Source organism: Eleginops maclovinus, chromosome 18 (genome assembly GCF_036324505.1).
Source record: "Eleginops maclovinus isolate JMC-PN-2008 ecotype Puerto Natales chromosome 18, JC_Emac_rtc_rv5, whole genome shotgun sequence".
In the NCBI taxonomy this organism is placed as follows: Eukaryota; Metazoa; Chordata; class Actinopteri; order Perciformes; family Eleginopidae; genus Eleginops; species Eleginops maclovinus.
The window spans coordinates 1,707,542-1,723,521 of record NC_086366.1 but is presented as its reverse complement, the minus strand read 5'-3'; the positions used below and the strand labels follow the sequence as shown (position 1 = coordinate 1,723,521).

The 15,980-nt window shown below is 39.4% G+C and overlaps 1 protein-coding gene across 2 annotated transcripts in view; it reads right to left on the bottom strand.

The window, feature by feature from the left end:
* LOC134879981 (unconventional myosin-Ic-like) overlaps window positions 1–15,730 on the bottom strand; it is a 63,965-nt gene extending 48,235 nt beyond the window's left edge. Inside the window, exons 1-2 of one of the 2 annotated variants that reach the window (XM_063906604.1) lie at window positions 15,595–15,730; window positions 15,059–15,286 (exon numbers count right to left, since the gene is read on the bottom strand). In XM_063906604.1, coding sequence (XP_063762674.1) covers window positions 15,059–15,148 — 90 coding nt within the window. In that variant the 5' untranslated portion in view covers window positions 15,149–15,286; window positions 15,595–15,730. Of the gene's footprint in view, window positions 1–10,517; window positions 10,816–15,058; window positions 15,287–15,594 lie in introns of those variants that run through there. The other variant, XM_063906608.1, reaches the window with a different exon arrangement.
* Between the last annotated feature and the right edge of the window lie 250 nt (window positions 15,731–15,980).

The window sequence follows — 15,980 nt, the reverse complement described above, 5'->3', positions numbered from 1 at the left end:
GGTTTCTATGTACATAAGACTCACACTTTGTCCATGTGTAACAACCACTGCTCATTGTGTTTGATTACAGGTTATCATTTCTAACTCTTACCTGTCCTATCTGCTGTGACATCTGCTCCTCCCATTAAGGAGATTAATAAAGGTGTCTTATCTTGTCTTTCTTGGTCCAGGGAGAAACCCCAGCTACGCATTTAGAGCTGAACCTAACTATCAATCTGTCAAAGAGTATATAGATTCATTGTTGGTGATAAAAGATCAGACGATAGTGAAAGAATATCCATTGTAGTTGCTAAGAGTCCAATAGGATGTCTTGTTTTGTCACACCAAAATCCAGAGGTATTTTCGATCAGCGGTTTGTGGACGTCCGTTTGATGCAGTGGTGGTGACCTGTCAATCACAAGTAGCCCCGCCCTAAAGCATATTTAGTCTCTTAATTGGACCGTAAATTAGTAAACGAACATCATGCTGTAATGAAGAAGACTTGAAACTAGAGATTGAATCAGGAAAAGTATCCTTAAGTAATAAGTACAATCTGACTCCTTTCAGCCATAAAATGCCTCCTGTTTGAAGCAGGGACACGGTAATTCTCCATCTTTCAGTGGATAAAACCACATTTCCTGGCATTTTATTATGAAAAATGAACAAGACTGATGTTTTCTGACGGTCATTTATTCCAATCTGAGATACATGTCACCTTTAAGAGCAAGGTAATTCATTCATACAACTATGAAAACATACATCAGTCAAAAGCTAGTTCATACATTTTATTAACCTTGACTATCAAGCTGTATTTGCATTCTTCAGGTCAGGGTTGCACAATTCCTCAACTTATTTTCACAATATTGACTCGTGCAATAATCAAATCGCAGTTAGCACACTTTTTGCTAAATGCTAACAGAACTCCAGACTCAGAAATCCTCTCATCACAACTAGTTATTCTTTCTGAACCGTGCAGCCGTACTTCAGACTTCTCTTCCTGCTGCTTTCTGTTATTTCATGCCACATTTCTTCTCAACGTACCAACACAGCTCAGGTTATTAATACACCACTGTTCCACCATGCCTTCCTCCTACTCCACCAACGCACACTCGTCCTTGATGTCACTCCTCAAACTTTCTCCCTCTTCAGGTCCAAGGCCACACCTGCTCTTACTGTGCCCACGGTATCAAAGCTCCGTGGAAAAGATTGGGTTAAAGATTAACAAAAGTGAGAAAGGAAGCTTCCTTAGTCTCAGCCGAGGATGTTTGCTGTATTTTACCTTAGTCAAAGCTTTAAGAAACACACTACAACACACACAAGAGGCTGCTTTGCTCTGAGCTACACCGCCCATTCAAGGACTCTGGGGATTCATTAATTAATACAATTTCAATCATTTAAGAATACAAAGTAGTGTTAAACCCTGGTTGAGTAAAGGCCCAGACAACTGTTAAACCTCATCCATATGGTGTTTTAAAAAGCTACCAGACAAATCATGAGGAATATAAGCATCTCAAAGGCTTTTCTGCTAATGTTTCATTTAGAAAGCTAGCTAGGGTTTCATACCAAACTATTATCCAATCACAGTCAACTTGGAGGGAGGGTTTTTCCAAATGATCAGCATAACTGGGGTTATCAAAGGGGATGAAAATGTGTCAAACTTCCTGGGTTTGCAGTTACGATTTTCCAGAGTTACCATACAGAGTTAACAACAAACTGAACGGGGTAGCCACTGTCAGACTTACTTACATATCCATACTTGAAAGTTACATCCAAGCCATTTAAAAGAACAATTGGAGCTGTAGAAATTACAAACCCACTATACCCTATTAGCTGTGTTTCACAATCATGTTTGAATTTACTCCACAAATAGGACTGTTAATAAAGAAAAGAATAAACCATTAGCAACAAGCTATGCTAGCTAGCTCTGAACACACGTCAGTGGGAGAAGTAAAGTAGAATAGTGACAGGTATACAGCTCCTAATCTGCCCTGTATCAATCAAAGCAGGGCTGCCCGGATAAGCTCCCACTATAAACGGTGCATTAGACATCCTAAAGATGGAAGATAGAAACTGCTGCTGCAGAAAACCTCCGTGATAAGGCAGCTATTAGTCACGCACAGGGCAAAGTTAACAGGGTTTTTATGCTCATGTCAAGCACACTAGATCATTTCATGCTACTTTTCATCGTCCAACTTTTACTTTCCCATGTCGCCTCATTCTCTCCACCGACAATTCACTGTTTGGAGTCAAAACTGTGCAACTTGTTTTATACTGCAGATAAAAGCAGTCATAAGAGAATAGGAGACATTTGAGGATTGATTTACAATTATTGTCCTTGTTTTATGGGATGTGTTTCTCTTGTAAAACCATATAAGCTGCATTTACTGTTATATTTAAACCTTTATAATCACTTTTACTCTGAAGTCAGTTATTGGCTGGCTTTTATTTTGAAATCAGCTCTTGGTGGCTTTTATTCTGAGATCAGCTCTTGGTGGCTTTTATTTGAAATCAGCTCTTGGTGGCTTTTATTCTGAAGTCAGCTCTTGGTGGCTTTTATTCTGAAATCAGCTCTTGGTGGCTTTTATTCTGAAATCAGCTCTTGGTGGCTTTTATTTTGAAATCAGTTATTGGTGGCTTTTATTCTGAAATCAGCTCTTGGTGGCTTTTATTTTGAAATCAGTTATTGGTGGCTTTTATTCTGAAATCAGTTATTGGTGGCTTTTATGGGTTTGTGTCTCTTGTAAAACCATGAAAGCTGCATTTACTGTTATATTGAAACCTTTATAATCATGTTATTTGACCAATTTTTTTAAACCTTGTTTTATGTTTTTTTTTACCCATTATTGTTTTAAAGGAGCTATTTACATTAAGTGTATTACTATTATTTGAAGCAGAAGGTAAAGGAATAAAAGGTGGTCATTATTTCCATATTGAATTTTGCATGTGTGGCTTAATAATTTTCCAGAGTCCAGCACAAACACACACACCACCATTACTCAGCTGTTCCAACAAAAACAGATTTGCCTTTGGTGTCATATCTCAGCAAACAGTGAGTTTGTGTGTGTGTGTGTGTGTGTGTGTGTGTGTGTGTGTGTGTGTGTGTGTGTGTGTGTGTGTGTGTGTGTGTGTGTGTGTGTGTGTGTGTGTGTGTGGGAGGGGAGCTGGAAAATCACAGGTACACGGAGAGCAGCGACATAATAACAGTTATGATGCAGAGCAGGATCCACGGGGCTTAGCTCAGTTTGTCATCACACACACACACACACACACACACACACACACACACACACACACACACACACACACACACACACACACACACACACACACACACACACACTGAACAAAAGTGTGTGACTTTCCATCGTGTTGCGTTGTCTTACAGGAAGTGACGTTAGCTGCTGTTAGCTCGCTAGCTAGCAACGACAGTTCGCGGTATCAAATCAGGGCCGCTAACGACTCAACAGAAGGGTCTTTGTTGTCATATGCACAGCTACAGAGTGGAGATGCAAGGAACAACTCCAGGCTCCTCTAATAATGCAACATAAACTATTAAAGACATACAACTAATCAAAATACACTTTAAAAATAGTGCAAGATCGGGAGTTTAGCGGTCTCATGGCCTGCTTAATTAACCCAACACTAATGACGTTGGCTTCTTTTTGACACCAATGAGACTGTAGGTTACTTAATTAGTAAAACACTAACCTGTATTGTCCAATGGAGCAACCGCGATGGACACTGATCGCATGACTTCACCGTTACGTGGCCAAGATAGCGGTCTTTGAGTGTGAGAAGTGTCCAGATTTACACATTTGTTTACCTTTATGAGTTCACCATGCAGGTCCATTTTGCCATACTTTGCATCGGGACACTTATGCACTCAAAACAGCACATGCAAGTATAGAAGTAGGCAAATTGAGGAACCACGACTGGGTCTAGAAACACGTTTAACAGGTGGTCTTAATGCTTGGCTCACTGAAGGTACATTAGTGTCATAGGTGTGTTTCTGAGAGATGTACTGTGCACCATGTGGCTGTAAGGACAGTGGAGTTTACAGCTTAGACCACCTACTGTCTCCATGCGTGGGAGGAAGGGCTGGAACACAACCACTCACATTTATTTTTCTACGTCTATTATTGAACGTGGGTTATTGTTTAACGGCTGGCTTCACAAGCTTCTGGCCCTAAGATGTGCTAGGGCGGGTGAAATTGGATTAGAAGTGAACTGGAATCATCTGGTTAATCTGAGTGAAGGTGTCCTGGTGAATGTGAGAGTATAGATTGGTAAAGGATTAAGGCTTGAATGAGTCACGGCGGTAAACACGAATCAGCAGTTCTGCCCTAACACAACAGCAGGGCAGCTACTCATGGTTATTTTCATTTACAATCCTTCAATCGTCTTTAAAATTACAGAAAATTATTAAAAAATGTTCATCACAGTTTCTCACCGTCCAAGGTGGGGCTAAAAGTCTGGTTTTGTGGATAAAAAACCCCAAAATGTTCCCTTGATATCAAATAAAACAGAAAAGAAGGATCAGTTATCTGTGACTTTTATTTTGAAATTATTTATTGGTCGCTTTTATTCTGAAGTCAGTTCTTTGTGGCTTTTTAAAACAGTCATAACAAAAATAGTTTTCAGCCTTTGTCATAAACATTAAAGTAATTTTAGGACTTCAAGCACACATACAAAAAAGGGCAGTAAAGCCGGAGTTGATTTTGAGTCGTTTCCAGGGTTATTCCCACACAACCAAAGCTGTCACACTGAGCAGGAACAGGACTCAGTCACTCACAACGTCTATTCCCTGCAGGGCGGGGCTCGCTAACGCTGGGCTACAGCTTTGGGATGTGGGAAAAATGAAAATCTCACATGGAAAAGCTAAAGCAGCTGCCCACAGCGACCGGCTCAAACTAACCAGGCACTGTGTACACACACACACACACACACACACACACACACACACACACACACACAGTGAATCATCAGCATACAGGTAGTCTGAATCACTGCCAGACGCTTCCTTACCGCCGCTCCACCAGAACCTTCTGACTTTAGTATTTCTGCATCATTTCAGTCGTTCTGCAGCCGTTTGAGGCAATCAAAACTGGGCTGGATTCCTTAGGTGGATCTGCAGACTTTGACATGCTGGAGATTAATAATGAAGTCCAAACCATTTTCAAACACCGACCTTTAACCAAATGTTCCTGTTCAGTATCCACAGAATATGAGTATTGGCTTAAGCTAAGCTGATATAACCAACCCGACATCCCTCATTAAGAAAACCCTGTGATCAGATGGTTGAACAGGCTGTCATACAAATGCTACGTCTAACCGTGCCTCGTGGTTTAAGCGGGGTATCATGGCGCTAAAGACCTGCATATCAACACTGATTTTGGTGTAAAAAGTGGGTATTATTGCATACATCGTTTGCTTTTTTACTAACATGTAAGCTTTACTCTTCAACTCCTTTGATTTATTTCTCTTCCAATAGAAATCCACTCCTTCTACCCTTTACACATCAACTGGGAAATCGATAGCATCAAGTCTTCCACTAGTCTTCCTCATTTGAACAGAAAGACACCGTGCATCTGAATCTCAGTGTCTCCTTTCTGTGTGATAAAGATCAATAAGCATTCCCGTCCGGTGTCTCCTACACATTCCCGTCACAACGCCTGACTCAACTTCCCATGCTTGGAAAATCAGTCATCATCTAATCACCGTCCGTCACATACCACTAACATCCCACCAACCAAAACCCACCTGATAAACTCCACTGAATCAACATTTACCCTGATCTTTGATTCAATCCGAGTCCAGATCTTTAACAGGAAGCCAGGCTGCAATGATCAGTCAACTAATGGACAGAAAAAGCACTCGTTCTATTCTGATAATCACAGGAACTTCTCGTGCAAAGTGGTAGAAAATGCCGTACATAGCCTCTAAAATACGGACGGTTTATGGCTTTTGCTCTGGTTTTCTGACTGACAAAGGAAGACACTTAGAGACATGTTGAGTCAGATAAACTTTGATGGTATTTTCCATTATTTTCAGACAGTTTATAGGCTGAATTGCAGCCTTTCTGCCAAATATTAAGTGACCTGTTTCTCAGTCATCATCTAAACACCCTCAAATACTACGAATATTCACAACTAATACGTATATAATCAATTTATGTATCCCCTTGGCAAAATAAATAAGAATGGCTCAGTTAGAATACATCAGTTTGGAGACATTGGTCTTTTGGTAAATGTCCCAGTGACCCACCTATGGAGATTCACCTTAACCATAGCTTTACTGTATATCCTTTTACAGTGGATATCTCTGGGATTCGGACGGTGAAAACAGACACAACCTTGAGTTAAAATCCAGATTTAAAGACCAGAAAGGCTTTCATCAAAAGATTGGACCTAACATTTTATCACCTTTACAACCCTGTAAAACAATCCAGGTGAAGACACATTTCAAAACCTAGCCTACAATAAATCTCATGATGACCCGTCTCCTCCCCTAGTCTGAAGAAACCAGTACAAAGGCCATGAATCCACTCTGAACTGGAAACTGCTGCTGCACTTGAACCTTATCAGTGCTATTCCTGGCTTAGTCTAGAGTTATATCTGTGCCTAAAGTTATCGGAGCAACGTGTCCAAAGCCCGGCCCGTATCTTCATGCTCGGGTTCAGACTGTAGACACGGATGCCAGGAGTCAAACTAGGCATGTCTAGCTTAATGTGAACAAGGAGCTGCTGGTTAACCCTTTCTCTGACCCCCAGTTCCTCCTGCTCTCTAACCTCTGTCAGTAAAGAGGTTAAAGCTCCTTAAAGAAAGACCTCCATTCCACTGGATCCCAGGTCCATTGCGTCATGGGTTATGAATGATTGTAAATTCAAAACTCCTTAATTGACGTTCAGTATTTATATTTCCTATGCCAGTTCAACGGCATATTCAAATCTTAGATTGTGATACAAAAGGAAGGAGTCAGCAGGTTTCAGCAAGGTATTTCTCCTGATGTTGTCTTTAATATTTCACAAACAAAATCAGCAAATCAGAAACACGTACTCATTTAAAAGCATCTGAATTAGTCTTAGCTCACGTTTAATCAGGAGACTGCCCTTCCAGTGGATCCCATTTCAATTGTGGCATGAATTCATCGATTTAACCGGCCAGTTCGACACCGTTCGGGGTTATGGTTGCATTAACATTACAAAAAGGAATGACCGTAAAACCTTTAAAAGGAACCGTTCAAACATTTGGGGAATTGAGCTCTGCACACAGATGGTGGTGTTTTGAACCACGTCCACCTCAGACAAACAACTTGATTTGCTTTGTCTCTAAAACAGATGCATGTGCACCAACTCACATGCACCAATCACCAATGCAGCTCATTTGTTAAAGACGGTTTTTTTGTGTCCAATATTTTGGCTGTGTATCCTTTCCTGTGTGTTAACAGTCTCCAATGGCTGCCAATGTCACCAGTACTGCAGCTGCAAGGTCACGATCCCTCACTGGCTGCCCCTCCCTATGAAACCATGCTGGTACCAACATGTGATGTTTTTCCCATTGCTCTCATCTGTGTGCAGTGTAAACGCCCTCCTCAGTGACAGCCACCTCTTCAGTTCACACATGTTGTATGACAGGATCACACTGAGAGGTCTTTGAAGTGGAAGTGAATCCCCTTCACCGAGCATTTCCTCCAACAGCGTTCCAGTACGTGAGAGTGCAGATGCTTTTGTGGGACTGTTTCCTGCTGTAGAGGTGATGTGAAGGTCTGGCCAACAGCCATCAGGTGTTTCCTACGGGTTCCTCCCAGGACCCACATCATGGATTGAATTACCAATAAAACCTTCACCCTGTCAACAGCAGGCGCTTTATCCACCAAACAGAAAGTAGGGGCTCTGAAGGAAGGGTTTCCCGGGGTCCAGAGCACGTTCAATGTCCCTGTGTTTTACTCAGTGACTCATAAAACAGACTTCTGAAAATATGAATTTGGAAAGATAAGGAATCTGCCATGAAGGAATGTTTAACTGCCTTAACAATGGGGGCAAAGTCACAACCAATGAATCAACCATCTCCTTATTCTGTGAAACCTTAGGAGCTCCTCCAATAAAATAGAAATGGGGGCAAATGAGGGGAGGACAAAAAAAAAACTTCAAAATAAAAGTCAACAAGAACGGACTTCAAAATAAAAGCAGCCTTCCGGTTCACATTCATTACATTTTTGCTCAGTGTTTCCTCATATATTACACATAAACTCATTTTAAAACCCATGAGACTTTGATTCCATGCAGAGCCAAAGAGAGAATGCCTCACTCTGCAAAAACCAGTTGACATTTTGGGGGTAAAAAGCTCAATGTAGCTCCAAACCTCCCAACGCCACTGTCACCACAAACCAGAAATACTACCAGAAACCCAGCCCATAGAGATTTAAAAAAAGCCTGAAGCAAAGCACCGAGGGAAAAATGTGCCTTAAAGCATCTGCACCACATCAGGCAAATGGAAAGTTCAGCTAAACACCAGGGATGTCAACAATGGGGGGGGGGGGGGGGGGGGGGGGGGGGACTTTGGAAACATTTATTGATAACTGCCAATGATGTAGGTTCTGTGCCAAGTCCCTGCAGACTATGCAACAGTATGCACAAAATAAATCAGAGCGTTGCTTAACAGGTAGAATGAACACAATGACTGACAGCTTTAAATCCAATCACCTCCAAAAACAAGCGGTCATTTAAAAAGGCGCTCACATGGCTGTTAGAGAGAGGGGCAGCTGCAGAGAGCTCCTGACCTCCAGGTGACCTTGTAGGAAACGGGTCAGCTGCTCCACTAGTTTGATCACCGAATGAGGAATAGTGTACTTTATGGGACAATTTCAGTAAGGAAAACGTAATAAAGTGTCCTTCCAGTGGAGTAAACGTGATAAAGTGCCTACCATGGTGGAGTTCAAGTGGAGAAATCATGGTTAAGTGCCAACTAAGGAGTCCTTTCATGCAGCTTCTATCACTTTAAAGCACTAAAGCAGGAAATCTTCACATTTCTGAGGCTGAAAACTGCATTTTTTTACATCTTTGCATGAAAACTTGGCAATCAACGACTACTACTTGAAGCTCTAACGTCTCTATGTGCACCCTCCTAATGTTCAGTACAGTCAGGGTCATAAGGATGAAGAGCGAGAGATTAAAAGCCAATAGAGAAAGGAAGTGGTTCTCCAACAAACAACAGCTGCAAACAGTGGTGAGAAAATGTTTACCAACTGCATGTCCTATATTTAAGTCAAGCTGTCCTGTAGTTAATTGACTGAGCTTTTTAAACAAGTTAATTCCTTGTTAAAGAACATTTTCATGAAGAAAAAGCTGTTTCCAGAGTCTCAAATACAGAGATGTGTTGCATTTCTCCGATAAAGTCAGTGTCTTTAGGTTCCTGACTGACAGGACAAGAACTTTAAAGAACTGGAATGGACATTTCCACTATTTTATGACATTTAAAAGACAAAATGATTTAAGAATAAAGGGGACAAATGGTCAGTATTTCCAGTTACAGCATCCAACAGGCATGTACTTTGTGCAGGCATGGTGACAACGCCTTCTTTGCATATGAACATGGTGACCAAGCATTTATTCACTACCAAAAAATGATGGCTTGTGCTCCACTCCCTCCAAAAAGCATGTAGTAACTTTAACAAACCCACAAGTGTGTGAGTGTGTGTGTGTGTGTGTGTGTGTGTGTGTGTGTGTGTGTGTGTGTGTGTGTGTGTGTGTGTGTGTGTGTGTGTGTGTGTGTGTGTGTGTGAGAGAGAAAGCTATTAAGTTAAACGTTCCTAATCTGTGTCTGTGTCTGGCGTCTATAAAAAGACAACCCCAACCTAAGGGGATTTTAAAGTTGGAGCCCCATCAGCACGAGGCTAGAAAGACAAGTTCCCAAATAAATGTCATTCAGAGACTTCTGACGTACACTGTCACCGAAAATAAATGAACCTTTACCACGTTAAGGGACGTAAGAAGGAGCGACAGTCAAACCAAACTTCATTCAGAAATATCCATAAAATATAGTTTCGTTTCAGTTCATTAACAACCAATACAGATCCACCAATCACACCAAACAACAAGGTAATTACACACATAATACCACATTGTATTTAAGGAAAGTTAAACCACTATAAGCTCAAGGGCACCAACATTAACGGAGGGGAATATGGAGCACCGTTAACGTCAAACGAAGCGTAAAACCGCGTAGATACGGTCAAATCAGCACAAAATCCACATCTTTATAAAGCCGAATACAACTCATTATTCTACTGATTCAACACATGTCTAATTTATATGTTTTCACCGGGAAATTAGCTTCTAAAAATGCTGTTCTGCGTAAAATCGGCACATTTTCCACGCGCTTTGGCACAGCGTTTTTTCCTCCATATGGCACCAAGGCTCAGCCCACTCACTCAAGCATGCTGTCACACTGTGAACACTTCCCCAAAGTGTCACAACTGTTACTAATACACCAACATTTGTGTGAGAAAAGTTAGCAAACCCTGGAGGCTTCTTCACATACCTTAAAACACAGCGGAGAGCAGAGACAGTGAGGGAGGAAGCCTCTTTCACTTCTTATCGTCCTGTTAGTCAGTTATTTTCTGGAGGTATTTGACTCAGTGCTTCCCCTGTGAGTCCGTCAGTCAGTGCCTGTCTGCTGCCAGTATAAAACACAGAGAGCGTGTCTCCTCCTCACTCTCCCACCACTCCCAGTACGCCCGTACAGCGAGGCAGGATTTGTGGTTACCGAGGTAACTTCAGGGTTAACTCGGAGTTTTCGGTACTTTGATCTCCATGGTAACTCGTGTTGATCACCTAACAAGCAGGTTAAGCTCGAGATAAGAGAACTGAAAGCACCGCCTGCTGACCAATCAGAGCTCAGCAAGGGCGTTATGGACTCAAATATATTGGATTATTATTAGTATTATTGTACTTCCTCTATCTATGTCTGATTCCTACAGGACTTGTCTTTAAGATATGAAATTGATCCTGTTGACGTGTGCTTTTGTTTTTTGGGATGAATGATATCTTCCAAAAAAAAACAATTAAACTCCACATTAAGATTACGAAACACACACACACACACACACACACACACACACACACACACACACACACACACACACACACACACACACACACACACACGTAGTTAACGCGTCAGATCCTCTGGTGTGTGAGATGGGGCTGTGATATTCACACAGTTGATTCCCCCAGCTGTTCTCCGTGCTGTTTGCTGACGCATGTGGCTTTATCCTGGATTATGTGTTGAAGTCATGAATACTGATATTATAGTTTGTGGGGAAACGATAGATGATGCCTGCAGGGAGTGGTGTGGCCATTTCTTCCTTCTCTTTCACTCTCAGCCCTGCAGCACCAGGAAGTCCATCACACACCCAGCAGCGCGTGCATGACTCACAGGCTGTAGCTGATGTTGTCATCCTATCACATTCAGCATGGACTAAACCAAACTATGTCATGTTTATTTAAAACTCATTATTATTATTATTATTATTATTATTATTATTATTATTATTATTATTATTATTATTATTAATATTATTATTATTATCATTATTATTATTATTATCATTATTATCATTATTATTATTATTATTATTATTATTATTATTACTATTATTATTATTATTATTATTATTATTATCATTATTATTATTATTATTATTATTACTATTATTATTATTATTAATATTATTATTATTATTATTATTATCATTATCATTATTATTATTATTATTATTATTATTATTATTTTGATTATTATTAATACTATTATACATTTAATTATTTTAAGTATTATTATTATTATTTGTATTCTTGAAAATATATAACTTAATATTGTGTGTACTATTATTATCATTGACATATCATTGAATGACATGTAGTCAGAATTTGTACTATTGTAAGACATCCTTAAATAACTAGTGTATTAAAGTGGAGTTTGGCTCTGTCGTTCATCTTTCTCCACAACAAAAGGTTTAATTCAGATGCAAATATTATTAGAGAAAACCAGGGTGGAATCATCCTGCTTCCATAGCACTTTTAAAGAGTTGTGTCCCCTCTACTGTCAGTAAGGCTGTCACTGCAGCTCAAAATAAGGATTACATCTGGGGTTTAAAAAGTCTGTTTTTTCGGTATAACTTTCCTCTTCCGTGAGTAAGGCAGTGTTGGAGTCTTGGCTCCCCCATGTGGTCGTTAGTTGATTGTACCAGAGTAACAGGTCCATTTCAGAATAATATCTCTGATGTGTTTTATAATGATTGATCATTAAAGTGTTCTCAGAGCTGGTAAAGGTGCAGCTAGTTTGAATGGCTTTGTATACTGCAGGGTAGCTGCTGGATTTACTGCAGGTGAACTACAGTCTGATTTAAGGTAGATTATATTTACCATCAGTAATCCTAATCTGCCTAGCAACTAAATAAATGTACTGGAGTAGAAGTACACCATTTACATCTGAACTGTAGTGGAGAAGAAGTACAAAAAGGAGCATAACATGGAAATACTCAAGTAAAGTACAAGTACCTCTACATTGTACTTAAGTAGAGTGAGTAAATGTACTTAGGGAGTTTACAGCACTGTGTAACACATATATGTATACTGTACCAGCCTTTGTATTTCAGAAATCAGAGTTAAGCAACACGTGGCGTGCAGCTGACCTTTGAACCTTTGAACCTTGAACCTCAGCTGCTGAAGTAATACAGCTGCACTGCCAGAGGGGGGAGTAATCGATTAACACACACACACACACACTCAGGTTGTATCCTGTTGACAGGGCAGTGTCAGACAGACTGGCATGGAAGGAAAGGCCGGTCGTAATGCTGATCCCACGACTCCCCCTCTGTGTGAATCAAAACCAGAATTACTGCCAGAGAGCAACACACACACACACACACACACACACACACACACACACACACACACACACACACACACACACACACACACACACTGGACCCTGCTAACATGCAACCTCTCCTACAGCATATAAAGGAACAAACCCCCAAAGGAGCGACTGTTAAAGAGAAACATGTTTACATCTGAAGTCGAAATTCAAAATAGTTGAAATTTGGAGAAAAAATATGAATTTGGAAATAAAATAAAAAGGGGGAAAAAAATTGGGAGATTTTCAAAAGTCAAAATGTAAAAAAAAGTCCAAAATTTGAAGAAAATAAGATTTTTAAAAATGAACGTTTAGAAAAAAGATGATTTGAAAAAAAAATCTGAAATGTTTAAAATTCGACATTTAGAAAATATTCCAGAAATGTGAAAACATGTCAGATCTTTTAGGAAAAGAATTATAATTTGGAAGAAATAATTGGTCATTCAAAAAAGTTGAAATTTGTTGAAAGAAAATCTGAATTTTAAAATAGAGATAAATTAAAACTGGGAGACAGGAAGGAGCCACATGAAGGAGGAGTAAGAATAATGAGAAACAGTGGGATATGTTTAAAAGTCGAAATTTTGAAAAACAAGTCAGACATTTTGAAAAAAAGCAGAACTTTTAGGAAAAAGTGATAATTTAGAAAACAAAATGGATCAGAATATTCAAAGAAAATCAAAAGGAAAAAGAATTGGCAGACAATAAGAACAAATACAGTCTACATATTTTAATAATACAATGTATTTTTACTTTTTAAATAAAGACTACATTTATATATTTCAGAGGACTTTTTAAAATAATTGAACGCACTATTTTTTAGCCTCATTTATTTTTATTTATTTATTATTTATGACTTTTTTCCTGATTTTAAATGAATGTAAAAATGATTACAGGGAGAACAGTTACATGTCTAAAAGTCAATGTCATAGGAGTCAGATTTCAGTTTCATCATTGGTGCTAACTGACAAACAATAAATGACCTTGATACACACACACACACACACACACACACACACACACACACACACACACACACACACACACACACACACACACACACACACACACACACACACACACACACACTGATCTGATTGGGAGGAATGTGGGAAGAGGAAAGTCTGCCGGTGTTGTTTCCTCCCGGCTCCAGAACATTCCTCATCACTGAGCGGCACATTCCTCTCTCCTTATATATTTATATCTCTAAATCCCGATCCTCCATACTGTACCACACACCACCTTATACCAGGGGAGAGTTAAAGAAGCCCCCTCCCTTCATTCCTGAGATAGAGTTTATCAGCTGTCTCTATTACTGCCCTCCTCCAGGAGACAACATGTCACATGATGCAGAGTAATGGATGTTTTCTTGGGCAATAACTACGTGCAGTACCCTCTGCTATCGGCCTCATTAATATTGGCCGGGACCCTCACTGACAGTATCACCCAGCCACCCTAGTCCTGCAACTCCCTGACTGTATCTTATTTGAGATTTTACTCAAATTATTTTTCTTTATATAACCATCTTAGTTTTTAAAAATGTGTCATTACATTTTTACATTACATTACATAATTACATTTCTCTTGTGACAAATTATATATTTTTAATATTTCTATGTTATTTTATTTCATATTTTTAGGCATTTAAAAAATATAAACATTTTCTTATCTTTTATTGGACATTTTACTTTAATTTCTTTGTTTTTACAAATATTTATATTCTATGTTATTTTTGCTTTAACAAATATGTTGTTTTTATTCAATTTTCTGTGACTTTTTACTTTAATTTATTGTGTTTTATTAAACTTTTTATTGTATTATTTAAATATATATCTTTTGACATTTTATTTAAATGTATTCACTTTTTTAATTCAAGTTATTTTTATAATTTTTTATTGCACAATCCTATTTAAATATATATATATTCTATTTTAGTTTTTTATATACCATTTTTAATTTCTTTGTAATTTAAGTCATTCTAAAATGGAACGAATGTCACAAAACCCGATTCGTCCACACGATAAATAAAGTATTCTGTGTGAGTCTTTCTAAACCTCATCAGGGGGATTCCCACAATAACATGAGCTGTGTCAGCACTAATTTCCCTGCATTAAACCCCTTAAAATAAACACAGTAAAGTGTGTGTCCTCCTCAGTGTGTCTGACCTTGCAGCCGTGGCAGTAGTTCTCTCCGTTCTTTCCCGGAGAGAGGATGATTTCCCCCGTCGGGATCAGCTGGATCCTCAACTCCATCATCTTTCCTGTTTCTTCTTATTCTACACAGGTGAAATCCAAAGTGTCTGTTTCTTGCACATGAAAATATTGCACACCTTTCCCCTCGGGTGCGTCGGCCAAATCTCTACGTTTGGAGAAGAAGACTGTCCTGGGAAACGCCTGAAAGGGACAGAGCAGATAAAAGGCAAAACTGTAATAAAAATAGTATCCAAAATATGACATTACAAATGAATGAAACGATAAATAAGCATTTTTGAAGTAAGTGACAATTTAGAGAAGTGCGTAACAGCAAAGTACAACTGCAAAAATGTCCAAGTTTGGGATGAATTAAGTCATTCTGATCCTGGTGTTCCTTTAAAACAGTGTGTTCAGAGTATAGAGTAGTAGAAAAGCAGCTCGCTATGGTAACATCAAATTATAAATATGTTTGTTTGTATATAAGACCTTAATCCAGCGTTAGCTCTTACCTTAAAGAGAAGTGTTTCCTCCTGATACGCAGATTTAAAAAAGGCAAGAAGCAGTGATTTCAGAGTTCTATGCTCAGAGGCGTGTTGTTGCTGCAGGTTTGAAGTTTTGCAGAGCTTTGTAGTCGGGTGTTACCTGCTGCGGAGCCTGGAGGCAGTGAGGCTGCAACTCAGGAAGTTTCCTTTCCAGTTCAGGGAGGATACGGAGCCCCGAGATGGATGTCACATGCAGAGGATATGTGTCTTTGGCTTATACTGCCGTTAGTGTGTGTGTGTGTGTGTGAGAGTGTGCATGGGAGGATAAATGTGTGTGCTTAAAGGCAGAGATGGATGAGTGAAGGGGTCTGCAGGTTAGAGGCCCAAAGTGTCAGAGCCTTTATCTGCAAAAT